The sequence below is a fragment of the Pelodiscus sinensis genome, unplaced genomic scaffold (genome assembly GCF_049634645.1).
Source record: "Pelodiscus sinensis isolate JC-2024 unplaced genomic scaffold, ASM4963464v1 ctg157, whole genome shotgun sequence".
Lineage (NCBI taxonomy): Eukaryota > Metazoa > Chordata > Testudines > Trionychidae > Pelodiscus > Pelodiscus sinensis.
The window spans coordinates 16,604-30,191 of NW_027465951.1; the positions used below are offsets into that span (position 1 = coordinate 16,604).

The following is a 13,588-nucleotide window of genomic DNA, read 5'->3' on the forward strand; positions in this document are numbered from 1 at the left end:
GACGCCCCCAGGCCTGGCTGCTCAGAGCCCCACCCCTGCCCCGGGCGCTGATGTTTGCGGATGACGCCGAGTGACTCAAGCCGCCCGGGAAGAGCCACGGAGCAGCCTCCAGCCAGGGCAGCAGGTGCACATGAGAGTAACGCTCCCCCGTGTCCAACGCCCGCCTCCCCTCACGTGGGCTGGCCCCGCCCCTTCAGCCAAAGCCCCGCCCCTGCACACTGCCTCTCCCCCCCCCCCCGATGGCCTGGGCCCGCCCCTTCCAGCCAAGGCCCCGCCCCTGCTCACTGCCCCCCCGCCCCTTCCAGCCAAAGCCCCACCCCTGCTCACTGCCCCCCCCTCGATGGCCTGGGCCCGCCCCTTCCAGCCAAGGCCCCGCCCCTGCTCACTGCCCCCCCCGCCCCTTCCAGCCAAAGCCCCGCCCCTGCTCACTGCCCCCCCGCCCCTTCCAGCCAAAGCCCCACCCCTGCTCACTGCCCCCGCCTCGATGGCCTGGGCCCGCCCCTTCCAGCCAAGCTCCCGCCCCTGCTCACTGCCCCCCCCCGCCCCTTCCAGCCAAAGCCCCGCCCCTGCTCACTGCCCCCCCGCCCCTTCCAGCCAAGGCCCCGCCCCTGCTCACTGCCCCCCCGCCCCTTCCAGCCAAAGCCCCGCCCCTGCTCACTGCCCCCCCGCCCCTTCCAGCCAAAGCCCCGCCCCTGCTCACTGCCCCCGCCTCGATGGCCTGGGCCCGCCCCTTCCAGCCAAGGCCCCGCCCCTGCTCACTGCCCCCCCGCCCCTTCCAGCCAAAGCCCCGCCCCTGCTCACTGCCCCCCCGCCCCTTCCAGCCAAAGCCCCACCCCTGCTCACTGGCCCCCCCCTCGATGGCCTGGGCCCGCCCCTTCCAGCCAAGGCCCCGCCCCTGCTCACTGCCCCCCCGCCCCTTCCAGCCAAAGCCCTACCCCTGCTCACTGCCCCCCCGCCCCTTCCAGCCAAGGCCCCGCCCCTGCTCACTGCCTCCCCCTCGATGGCCTGGGCCCGCCCCTTCCAGCCAAGGCCCCGCCCCTGCTCACTGCCCCCCCGCCCCTTCCAGCCAAGGCCCTACCCCTGCTCACTGCCCCCCCGCCCCTTCCAGCCAAGGCCCCGCCCCTGCTCACTGCCCCCCCGCCCCTTCCAGCCAAGGCCCCGCCCCTGCTCACTGCCCCCCCGTCCCTTCCAGCCAAGGCCCCGCCCCTGCTCACTGCCCCCCCCCCCGCTCTTCCAGCCAAGGCTCCGCCCCTGCTCACTGCCCCCCCCTCGATGGCCTGGGCCCGCCCCTTCCAGCCAAGGCCCCGCCCCTGCTCACTGCCCCCCCGCCCCTTCCAGCCAAGGCCCTGCCCCTGCTCACTGCCCCGCCCCTTCCAGCCAAGGCCCTGCGCCTGCTCACTGCCTCTCCCCCCCCCCCGAATGGCCTGGCCCCGCCCCTTCCAGCCAAGGCCCCGCCCCTGCTCATTGTCCCCCCCCCCCGATGGCCTGGCCCCGCCCCTTCCAGCCAAGGCCCTGCGCCTGCTCACTGCCTCTCCCCCCCCCCCGAATGGCCTGGCCCCGCCCCTTCCAGCCAAGGCCCCGCCCCTGCTCATTGTCTCCCCCCCCCCCCGATGGCCTGGCCCCGCCCCTTCCAGCCAAGGCCCTGCCCCTGTTCACTCTCAGACCCCCTAGCTGTGGCACCGGGCGGAGCAGTGGAGATGGGTTGAGAGCATGTTTGGGGTTTCCACGAATCCACCCCATTCCCCCGCACAGCTCCCCTCCGTCCACCACCCCACATCTTGCTGAGACCAAAGAAGCTCCATGCCCCGCCACTGGGGGGAATTTATCTGGGACGCCCCAAAGGCAGCGCTGCGCAGGCAGCCTGTGGCCCTCCCCGCCAGGGGACGGGGTAGAGGGCAGAAACACCGTGAGCTAGCGCAGCTTGTAGGGGAAAGGGCCAACAATGCCTGTTGGGCAGGACAGACTGCGACTCGAGTCTGTGCCACCAGCTGCAAGAAGTGGGCAGGGATCGCTGGCTGCTTGCTCTGCTCCTCCCTCTGGGCCTGGCCTGGCACTGGCAGGACGCGGGGCTGGACGGGCCGCGGCGCTGGCGGGACGCGGGGCTGGACGGGCCGCGGCGCTGGCGGGACGCGGGGCTGGACGGGCCGCGGCGCTGGCGGGACGCGGGGCTGGACGGGCCGTGGCGCTGGCGGGACGCGGGGCTGGACGGGCCGTGGCGCTGGCGGGACGCGGGGCTGGACGGGCCGTGGCGCTGGCGGGACGCGGGGCTGGACGGGCCGCGGCGCTGGCGGGACGCGGGGCTGGACGGGCCGCGGCGCTGGCGGGACGCGGGGCTGGACGGGCCGCGGCGCTGGCGGGACGCGGGGCTGGACGGGCCGTGGCGCTGGCGGGACGCGGGGCTGGACGGGCCGTGGCGCTGGCGGGACGCGGGGCTGGACGGGCCGTGGCGCTGGCGGGACGCGGGGCTGGACGGGCCGCGGCGCTGGCGGGACGCGGGGCTGGACGGGCCGTGGCGCTGGATTCTTGCCCACCCCCCACAGGCAGAGCTTGCTGCCGAGTAAGGCCAGTGCTGCAGCCAGGAGCAGATGCTGTGGGGTGCCCCACTGGGAGGCAAGGGCATGGCTGGCAGCCACCCCCGCCCTCTGTGGTCTGGCAGGAGCAATGGCCTTGGCCCAGCCAGGAGGGGGAAGGGCCGTTCTCTCGCCCCGAAGCTCCTCTCCGCAGTTCTGCTTCCCTGCCCTGGAGAGTCAGCCTGGCCCAGAACCGGCCCCCGGGGGGCACTGCCCAGAACCAGCCCCCGGGGGCACTGCCCAGAACCGGCCCCCCGGGGGGCACTGCCCAGAACCGGCCCCCGGGGGGCACTGCCCAGAACCGGCCCCCGGGGGGCACTGCCCAGAACCGGCCCCCGGGGGCACTGCCCAGAACCGGCCCCCGGGGGCACTGCCCAGAACCGGCCCCGGGGGCACTGCCCAGAACCGGCCCCCGGGGGGCACTGCCCAGAACCGGCCCCCGGGGGGCACTGCCCAGAACCGGCCCCCGGGGGCACTGCCCAGAACCGGCCCCCGGGGGGCACTGCCCAGAACCGGCCCCCGGGGGGCACTGCCCAGAACCTGCCCCCGGGGGGCACTGCCCAGAACCGGCCCCGGGGGGCACTGCCCAGAACCGGCCCCCGGGGGGCACTGCCCAGAACCGGCCCCGGGGGGCACTGCCCAGAACCGGCCCCGGGGGGCACTGCCCAGAACCGGCCCCCGGGGGCACTGCCCAGAACCGGCCCCCGGGGGGCACTGCCCAGAACCGGCCCCGGGGGGCACTGCCCAGAACCGGCCCCCCGGGGGGCACTGCCCAGAACCGGCCCCCGGGGGGCACTGCCCAGAACCGGCCCCCGGGGGGCACTGCCCAGAACCGGCCCCCGGGGGCACTGCCCAGAACCGGCCCCCGGGGGGCACTGCCCAGAACCGGCCCCGGGGGGCACTGCCCAGAACCGGCCCCCGGGGGGCACTGCCCAGAACCGGCCCCCGGGGGGCACTGCCCAGAACCGGCCCCGGGGGGCACTGCCCAGAACCGGCCCCCGGGGGCACTGCCCAGAACCGGCCCCCGGGGGGCACTGCCCAGAACCGGCCCCGGGGGGCACTGCCCAGAACCGGCCCCCGGGGGCACTGCCCAGAACCGGCCCCCGGGGGGCACTGCCCAGAACCGGCCCCGGGGGGCACTGCCCAGAACCGGCCCCCGGGGGGCACTGCCCAGAACCGGCCCCCGGGGGGCACTGCCCAGAACCGGCCCCGGGGGCACTGCCCAGAACCGGCCCCCGGGGGGCACTGCCCAGAACCGGCCCCGGGGGGCACTGCCCAGAACCGGCCCCCGGGGGCACTGCCCAGAACCGGCCCCGGGGGCACTGCCCAGAACCGGCCCCTGGGGGGCACTGCCCAGAACCGGCCCCCGGGGGCACTGCCCAGAACCGGCCCCGGGGGCACTGCCCAGAACCGGCCCCCGGGGGGCACTGCCCAGAACCGGCCCCCGGGGGCACTGCCCAGAACCAGCCCCCAGCTCCACTTTGCCCTTCTGCCCCGGGTGGCACCTACCTTCTGTGGCCCGCGGCCGGCAGCAGAGAGCAGAGCAGACACGGAGTCAGGGGGTCCCCGACCTGCACCCCCCTCGGCAGCCAGAGGGGACTCTCGGGCGGCCGGTAGAGTAGAAGGGTCACTGGTTCCCAGCGTGGGGCCGATGTGGGCACAGGCAGCCTCCTCGGGGGGGCTCCTGGGCCCTGACCCCCCCTCTCCTGCTCCCAGCCCGCTCACCTCACCCTACCCCGCCGAGACACCCCACCCCCAGCCTGGTGCAGCCCCGCCTCTGGGGCAGGAGTTGTGCCGCGTGCTGGGGGGACACAGAGTGACTGGAACAGCCCCCCTGGGCGCACACGGTGATGGGGGCCCCTCGCCCCCAGAGCCACTCTCAGCGCAGCCACATTCCGGCTGGAGAGCAGTGGGGGGCTCTGCCGCTGCTCCCGGCCCCCGGTCCCCACCTCTCCTGGGCACGGGGCGCAGGTGCCCGGCCCCACACAGACAGGCCTGAGCGCAGCTGGGGGGTATCAGAGCAGAGGGCAGAGTGAAGCAGGGGACCACTGCCAAGGGCAGGAAGGGCAGAGCTGGGGGCAGCGTGTGGGGGAGGGGCAGAGCGCAGCGGGGGCAGCCCGTGGGGGAGGGCGCCCTGCGTGGGGGAGGGGCAGGGCGCAGGGGGGGCAGCCCATGGGGGAGGGGCAGGGCGCAGGGGGGCAGCCCGTGGGGGAGGGGCAGGACGCACTGCGTGGGGGAGGGGCAGGGCGCAGGGGGGCAGCCCGTGGGGGAGGGGCAGGGCGCACTGCGTGGGGGAGGGGCAGGGCGCAGGGGGGCAGCCCGTGGGGGAGGGGCAGGGCGCACTGCGTGGGGGAGGGGCAGGGCGCAGGGGGGCAGCCCGTGGGGGAGGGGCAGAGCCGGGACCGGCCAAGCCGAGGGGCAGGTCCGTACTCACGTGCTTGGAGATGTTGCCGCTCTTGGAGTCCACGTTGTAGCTGGGGGCAGGGAGGGGGGGCGTTAGTGGCGGCCTGTAGGGCACCCCCAGAACGAGCTGTGCCGGGGCCGGGCCCAGGCAGCCACCCCGAGTCCCAGCGCTGGGGGTCTCCATGGACACACTGGGAGGCTGGACCCTCGCGTGCAGGCTCTGCCCCGGGCCCTGGGCGCAGGCAACTTCAGCCAGGGCCCATCTCACAAGCCAGCCTGAGGAGCCTCTGCCTGCCCCTCCACTGTCCTGCCCCCCTCCCCCTGCTGCCCCTGCCCCATTGCTGCCCAGCTCCCGTTGCCCCCTTCCCCTGCCCCCCTCTGCCCCCATCCCCCTGCTGCCCCTGCCCCGTTGCTGCGGGTGTGGGTGGGAGGGAAAGGCAGGTGTGGGAGGGTGGCGGCCAAGGGGGCCGTGCACGTCTCTCGGTTGCCGGCAGCCACGGCGGCTCTGGTGACGGCTGTGAGCGCCCGTGCAAGGGACGGCTGTGAGCGCCCGTGCAAGGGACGGCTGTGAGCGCCCGTGCAAGGGACGGCTGTGAGCGCCCGTGCAAGGGACGGGCTGTGCAGTGGGAAGCTGCTCGCCCTGTGCAGCCGCCCGGTGTCCGTGTCGCTCTGCGGGGCTGGGCGCAAGGAACGGGGGAGGTCGGCACGATCGCCGGCCAGCAGCCCCGTCTGTCCTTGAGTCCAAGCCGTGGCCCCCCTGGGCGTGGGAGGTCGGGTCTGCCAGGGACTTTTCCACGGAGGGTGGGCGGGAGAACTGCCACGCTCCCACCCAAAGTGGAATCTGGCGCGTCCCTCCCCAGGGCCCCCGCCGAGAAACGGGGCTTTGGGCGCGCTGGCCGGACTGGGGCGTGTTCCCGGCCAGGCTCACTCGCAGCCCGGACCCTGCAGCGCCGCGCCGGGGACTGACTGGCAGGCCCGAAGAACGGCTCCCCTGGAATCAGAGGCACTGCAGTCGGGAAACGCATCAGCTCTGTCTGTGCGGACGTGACAGGCTGGATCTCCCTGGGATCTGACCAGTCTTGACCACGGGGCTTCGCCAGTCCAGGGAGGTCCCTGCCGCTGGCCCCCGCCTGGCACCGGCTCCATTTCCGCCCCTGGCTGCTGCGTTGCCATGGCCCCGGCTCCACCAGGCTCCTACGCTCCCAGCCTCCTGCTGCCCAACTGCTGGCACTGGGGCTCTCTGCCCAGGATATCCAGGCCCTGCTGGGCCATGGATACAGCCCAGAGTCCCACGCCAGGGAGTGGGGGAGGAAGACTCCATGGCCCTCGTGGGCGCCAGGGCTGAGCCCACCGGCCAGGGAGGAAGGAGAACACCCGCTTTTGCAAGGGGAAGCTGCAAACTCGCCAGAACTCCACCGGCCTGGGGCCACAGAGGGACTGCAACAGGCCCGGGAATGCCCAGGTGCAGTGGGTGTGCTCTATGGCTGGTGCGGCTGAGACCAAGGACTGTGCAGAGCCCAACGCGCACGCTCTTTGGAATGCCCCTGCCGCCTGCGATTCTGATATTGCACAGCTGGGGCCTCTCCCTAGTCTTGGAACTTCTCACGTGAGGAAGGACATTCCAGAAAACAATATGCTGTGTTAAAAGGGAAACTGAGGCACGCTGCCCTATTGCTTCCATGGCTAAATGCCAAGAGTCCTCCACTATGGCGAACATGAACATCGACATCGACTGGATGGTAACTGGATTCCAAACATTGGCCAGAGCTTGTCTGGCGACTTTTGCTATTTTCTTAAGCTCTTGGCAAGATCACTAAGACCCAGGGAAGCGCGCTGCGCAAGATCCAGTGCGCTAGGGCTCTCGCCTTGGGGCGGTCGAAGGGCTGGGCGATCGTGTTATCTCCATGAGCCTAACCACAATGAAGCACGTTTCATAACCCGCTGCAGTTACACACCGATTGTTCTAGTGCTGGATTCGAACCTGCAGTGACCGAGGCAGACGTGAGGATGTTACTGGCATCCCCTCCCGCGGGGGTGGGGCGTTACTGGATTTTACTAGGAGCCTGCAGCTCAGCGCTGCCCCATGGACTGGGTTTGCCCAGCAGCCAGGTTGTAGCAAAAATGTCGATTTCCGCATTGGTTAGTATTGGGCGTAAGACACAACGATTTCATGTCTAATGACTTGCTCAGAAGTTCTGTGGCTTCTATTTCTCTCTCGTGCCTTGAGAACGTTTCCTCAGCTCCCGTCCCCTAACACCTTACTCTACTTACGCTACATGGCATCTTCATCATATGGACCCACAGGAAAAAGACCCTGGAAGAATTCCACAAGGATTTCAACAACTTCCCCCCACCATCAGCCTCAGCCTGGACCAGGCCACACGAGAAATCCACTTCCTGGACACCACAGTGCAATTAAATAATGGACAAATTTCCACCACCCTATACCGGAAACTCACCAACAGCTACACTTACCTTCATGCCTCCAGCTTCCATTCCAGACACATTTCCCAATCTAGCGTATCCAGCCAAGTCCTAAAATAAACCTGATTTGCTCCGATCCCACAGACAGACAGACAGACACCTACGGGATCTATACAGAGCATTAATAACACTGAAATACCCAGCGGAGAAGTGGAGAGCAGCTCGCCAGAGCCAGAGGAGAACCCAGACAGGAAATACGTCAAGACAAGCCCCAAAGAGAAAACAACAGAATTCCACTTGTCCCCACCTCCAGCCCCCAACTTAACCCCTTCAGCACATCATCCGCAATCTGCACCCCCCTCTCACAGGCCTTGGGGCACAGCCGACCCTCCCTGCCAGGTGTCCGGTGTTGAACCCGGCAGCCCGGTACAAGAATGCAGCAAGTACCGCAGATGTGAAACGTCCGGTATTTTCTGGGGTTCCCGGCTCAGCGTCCGGGAAGGGAGGCTGGCGGGGGAGAGAACGGGCCAGAAATTATAGGGGCTGCGACTGTATTTCGGCCCTGGGCACTTCTTCTGGGCAACAGAATTTTTTCCTTTTCTGGAGGGGGGTCGGTATTTTTTGTTAAACCATCTGGCAACCCTACTTACAGACAATCCACTATCCCGGGGTGGGGGAGCGCACAGCCCTTCCCCCGGCCCTGGCAGGACCAGGCAGCGCCGTGACGCGCCGCACGCTCCTCGCAGGGTCACGCGCTCCCCTCCCCACGCCCTGATTGGCCGGGGCCCCCCGCAAGGAGCACGCGGCACTTCAAGTCCGTGCGCTTGTGCAGGGCAGGGCGAAGCGACCCCCGCCTGCCAGGAGCATGGAGCGCCCGGGGGGGCGAGCATGCAAAGCCTCTTCCTGCCCTGCCAGGGGCATGGGTGCCTAGTGGGAAGGGGGGACAAAGGGGCTCCCCCCCAGGCCAATCAGGGTCTGTGGGTGGGGTAGCCCAGAAGCATCCTGGCCCCGCCCCTTCTGGCTTAGGCCCCGCCCCTTCCAGAGTAGCCCAGGGCCGCTTCAAAAATTTGTTTGAAGTGGCCCCTGGTCAAAAATGATTGCCCCCCTCCCCCGCCCTAGCCTCAGACAATTCTTTCCAGTCACCACGCAGCACATCTCCATCATCCTCAGCCGGGATCGCCCCTGCAGGCAGCCTGGAGCCAGCTCTGCCCACACAGCTACACCGGCCAGTCCATCACTGGAGCCGCCACACCGGCCAGCGCCCCAGCGCTCGTGTACGTGTGCCCGGCCCCGGATGCGATCTGCGCCCCGGGCCAGACCGGCCGGTCCCTGCGGAAGAGTGAACCGGCTGGGACGCTCGCCTGCCTGGACACTGACCAAGGGCTCTCCAAGTCAGGCCAATGCCACAGAGAAGGGTTGGAACTTCACTTCATTCCCAAGTTTCATTCTTATGCAGATGGTCTGAATGGGGATACCAGCTGGCACAGGGCCAGCCACAGCCTAGTGACTTAACCACCCCAACAATGAAGGTGCCGATTGTTCTCAGCCTCTCCAACTAGTCAAGTGCTACAAAGCCTGTTCCTTGCTCTGAGTGTCCCTGTTCCAGACTCACTCCCCACTGCTGAGTGATCACAGCTCCTTAGGCCGTGCTCCCTGCTAGCACTGCACCCCTCGCCTGTGTCACCAGCTAAGTCCTGTCTTCTAGTGACTACTCATCGCATCTGCAGCTCTGCCCATGTGAGCGGTGCGAGTGCAGGGGTGGGAGTCAGGCCGCCAGACAGATGCCCAGGGGATCAAGAAGTGGGAACCTTGAAGATAAGCAGGGAACAGCCCTTGGCCTGAGGCTGAACGCAATCAGCAGCATTGACAGAGCTCTGGAGACAGGAAGAGACCCCCCAAGAGTGAGAGACACCGATGGGCAGCCTGACACTCCCCAGCAAAGGGGAACTCTGGAGAGCAGACTCGCACCTCCCAAGGGCGGAGGACGGCAGCACGACACTGCAAAGCCCACAGACTCCACCGGGACGGACGTGGATAAGAAGGGGGGCTCTTGCCATGGGACTCTGGGTTCGGTCCTGCAAGCCTCAGCGGAGCCTCAGAGGGACCCCGACTCTTCGCTCAGTCAGCCTGGCCTAGCCACCACGGACAGGTAACTGTGCCCCATCTGCAGGACGTGTGCATGAGCGTGCAGGACGTGTGTGTGTGCACATGTGCATGCAGGATGTCTGTGTGCAGGCGCACGTGCAGGACATGTATGTGCGCGCACACGTATGGGTGTGCGCGTGCAGGACGTGTGTGTATGTGCATGTGCATGCAGGACCTCTGTGTGAGGGCGCACGTGCATGCAGGATGTCTGTGCGTGTGGGCGAATGTGCAGGACATGTGTGCAGGACATGTGTGTGTGTGTGTGCGTGTGTGCAGGACGTGTGTGCGTGCGCGTGCAGGACGTGTGTGCATGCACGTGCAGGACGTGTGTGTGTGCTAGCGCGTGTACAGGACATCTGTGTTTGCATGTGTGCATGCAGGACCTCTGTGTGTGGGCACACGTGCATGCAGGATGTCTGTGTGTGCGGGCGCATGTGCAGGACATGTGTGTGTGTGTGGAGGACGTGTGTGTGCACGTGAGTGTGCAGGACGTGTACATGTGCACGACGTGTGTGTGTGCGGGCGCGCGTGCAGGACCTCTGTGTTTGCATGTGCGCATGCAGGACGTGTGTGTGTGTGCGTGCAGGACGTCTGTGTGCGGGCACACGTGCAGGACGTGTACGTGTGCAGGACGTGTGGGCGTGCGCATGCAGGACGTGTACTTGTGCAGGACGTGTGGGCGTGCGCATGCAGGACGTGTGGGTGGGCGCGTGTAGGACGTGTACGTGTGCAGGACGTGTGGGTGTGCGCGTGCAGGATGTGTACGTGTGCAGGACGTGTGGGTGTGCGCGTGCAGGACGTGTGGGTGGGCGCGTGTAGGACGTGTACGTGTGCAGGACGTGTGGGTGTGCGCGTGCAGGACGTGTACGTGTGCAGGACGTGTGGGTGTGCGCATGCAGGACGTGTGGGCGTGCGCGTGCAGGACGTGTGGGCGTGCGCGTGCAGGACGTGTACGTGTGCAGGATGTGTGGGCGTGCGCGTGCAGGACGTGTACGTGTGCAGGACGTGTGGGCGTGCGCATGCAGGACGTGTACGTGTGCAGGACGTGTGGGCGGGCACGTGCAGGACGTGTACGTGTGCAGGACGTGTAGGTGTGCAGGACGTGTGGGCGTGCGCATGCAGGACGTGTACGTGTGCAGGACATGTGGGCGTGCGCGTGCAGGACGTGTGGGTGGGCGCGTGCAGGACGTGTACGTGTGCAGGGGGTGTGCGCGTGCAGGACGTGTGCGTGTGCAGGACGTGTGGGTGTGCGCGTGCAGGACGTGTGGGCGTGCGCGTGCAGGACGTGTGGGCGTGCACATGCAGGACGTGTACGTGTGCAGGACGTGTGGGCGTGCGCGTGCAGGACGTGTACGTGTGCAGGACGTGTGGGTGGGCGCGTGCAGGACGTGTACGTGTGCAGGACATGTGGGCGGGCGCGTGTAGGACGTGTACGTGTGCAGGACGTGTGGGCGTGCGCGTGCAGGACGTGTGGGCGTGCGCGTGCAGGACGTGTGGGCGTGCACATGCAGGACGTGTACGTGTGCAGGACGTGTGGGCGTGCGCGTGCAGGACGTGTACGTGTGCAGGACGTGTGGGCGTGCGCGTGCAGGACGTGTACGTGTGCAGGACGTGTGGGTGGGCGCGTGCAGGACGTGTACGTGTGCAGGACATGTGGGCGGGCGCGTGTAGGACGTGTACGTGTGCAGGACGTGTGGGTGTGCGCGTGCAGGACGTGTACGTGTGCAGGACATGTGGGTGTGCGCGTGTAGGACGTGTACGTGTGCAGGACGTGTGGGTGGGCGCGTGTAGGACGTGTACGTGTGCAGGACGTGTGGGTGTGCGCGTGCAGGACGTGTACGTGTGCAGGACGTGTGGGTGGGCGCGTGTAGGACGTGTGCGCGTGCAGGACGTGTGGGTGTGCGCGTGCAGGACGTGTGGGTGTGCGCGTGCAGGACGTGTACGTGTGCAGGACGTGTGGGTGGGCGCGTGCAGGACGTGTACGTGTGCAGGACGTGTGGGTGTGCGCGTGCAGGACGTGTGGGTGTGCGCGTGCAGGATGTGTACGTGTGCAGGACGTGTGGGTGTGCGCGTGCAGGACGTGTACGTGTGCAGGACGTGTGGGTGTGCGCGTGCAGGACGTGTACGTGTGCAGGACGTGTGGGCGTGCGCGTGCAGGACGTGTACGTGTGCAGGACGTGTGGGCGTGCGCGTGCAGGACGTGTACGTGTGCAGGACGTGTGGGCGTGCGCGTGCAGGACGTGTACGTGTGCAGGACGTGTGGGCGTGCGCGTGCAGGACGTGTACGTGTGCAGGACGTGTGGGCGTGCGCGTGCAGGACGTGTACGTGTGCAGGACGTGTGGGCGTGCGCGTGTAGGACGTGTGGGTGTGCGCGTGCAGGACGTGTACGTGTGCAGGACGTGTGGGTGTGCGCGTGCAGGACGTGTACGTGTGCAGGACGTGTGGGCGTGCGCGTGCAGGATGTGTACGTGTGCAGGACGTGTGGGCGTGCGCGTGCAGGACGTGTACGTATGCAGGACGTGTGGGCGTGCGCGTGTAGGACGTGTGGGTGGGCGCGTGTAGGACGTGTACGTGTGCAGGACGTGTGGGTGTGCGCGTGCAGGACGTGTACGTGTGCAGGACGTGTGGGTGTGCGCGTGCAGGACGTGTACGTGTGCAGGACGTGTGGGCGTGCGCGTGCAGGATGTGTACGTGTGCAGGACGTGTGGGCGTGCGCGTGCAGGACGTGTACGTATGCAGGACGTGTGGGCGTGCGCGTGTAGGACGTGTGGGTGGGCGCGTGTAGGACGTGTACGTGTGCAGGACGTGTGGGTGTGCGCGTGTAGGACGTGTACGTGTGCAGGACGTGTGGGTGTGCGCGTGCAGGACGTGTACGTGTGCAGGACGTGCGGGTGTGCGCGTGCAGGACGTGTGGGTGTGCGCGTGCAGGACGTGTACGTGTGCAGGACATGTGGGCGTGCGCGTGCAGGATGTGTACGTGTGCAGGACGTGTGGGCGTGCGCGTGCAGGACGTGTACGTATGCAGGACGTGTGGGCGTGCGCGTGTAGGACGTGTGGGTGGGCGCGTGTAGGACGTGTACGTGTGCAGGACGTGTGGGTGTGCGCGTGTAGGACGTGTACGTGTGCAGGACGTGTGGGTGTGCGCGTGCAGGATGTGTACGTGTGCAGGACGTGTGGGTGTGCGTGTGCAGGACGTGTGGGCGTGCGCCTGTGTATGCACACGCAGGATGTGTGTGGGGGGGTGTCTTTATGCAGCAGATGCGAACTGCTTCCCGACAGCCGTCTCAGCGAACGCGGCGTGTCGCCTTTCCCTGGAAGGGATGCCGTGTGCGTTCCAGAGGTGCGCCCCGGTGAGGCGTCCCAGGCAGGCTGCTGCTCCCTGGCGCTGGCGGCGCCGCTCACGGCCCGTGTGGGGCTGGGGGCAGTGAGAGACGCAGGCTCTGCTGCTGTTCAACAGGCCTCGCCCGCCGCCTGGGGAAGGGGAGCGACAGCACTGGGAGCCTGGGGGCGTGTCACGTTATTGGATTGTGAGGGGAGCAGCTGGGTCACTGCTGCACCCATGGGGGGTGCTGGCCCCAAGGGTCGGTACAGGGGCCATGTGGGGGGGCAGATAGAAGCTTCCTTTCTTCTGATTCCGTACATGCTAGTGTGATCTGTGAGCACTTCGTGTGGGCACCAGCTGTTTCTCTGGGTGTGGCTGAGCGATGGGCAAAGCCTATGGACATGCTGATGAGTGAAGCTCTGGAACAATGGCCCTCTATGGGCCAAGGACACCCCTCAAGAGTGGGGACGGATACCTGGGGGCTGCCAGCAGGGGACACAGGGACAGGCCGCTGGCCTGGTGACCCGCTGCGGCCAAGAAGAGACCAGGAAGGAGGCATAAAGATGCCATGTGGCCAACTCCATCTTGGTCTTCAGCTCCACTTCTGACCCCAGATGCGGCCTCGCAGGGAATCACGAGCCAGGAAGACCTGTGGACCCATCCTGGCGTAGGATGTGCACCAAGGACTTTTGAGCCAGCAGCTGTAACATCTCTGCTAGAGCC

The 13,588-nt window shown here is 67.9% G+C and overlaps 2 protein-coding genes across 2 annotated transcripts in view; both read right to left on the reverse strand.

Annotated features, from left to right (window-relative positions):
* Positions 1-13,588, reverse strand: part of LOC142825326 (copine-9-like) — a gene marked incomplete at its 3' end in the record, with an annotated part of 39,751 nt that overhangs the window by 8,743 nt on the left and 17,420 nt on the right. Inside the window, exon 5 of the mRNA XM_075917270.1 lies at positions 5,005-5,044. Coding sequence (XP_075773385.1) covers positions 5,005-5,044 — 40 coding nt within the window. The remainder of the gene's footprint in view (positions 1-5,004; positions 5,045-13,588) is intronic.
* Positions 1,630-4,464, reverse strand: LOC142825325 (uncharacterized). Its single transcript, XM_075917267.1, has 2 exons — positions 4,460-4,464; positions 1,630-2,739 (listed from the first exon to the last, which is right to left on the reverse strand). The coding sequence occupies exons 1-2, from the start codon at positions 4,462-4,464 to the stop codon at positions 1,668-1,670; spliced, it is 1,077 nt and encodes a 358-aa protein (XP_075773382.1). The 3' UTR covers positions 1,630-1,667.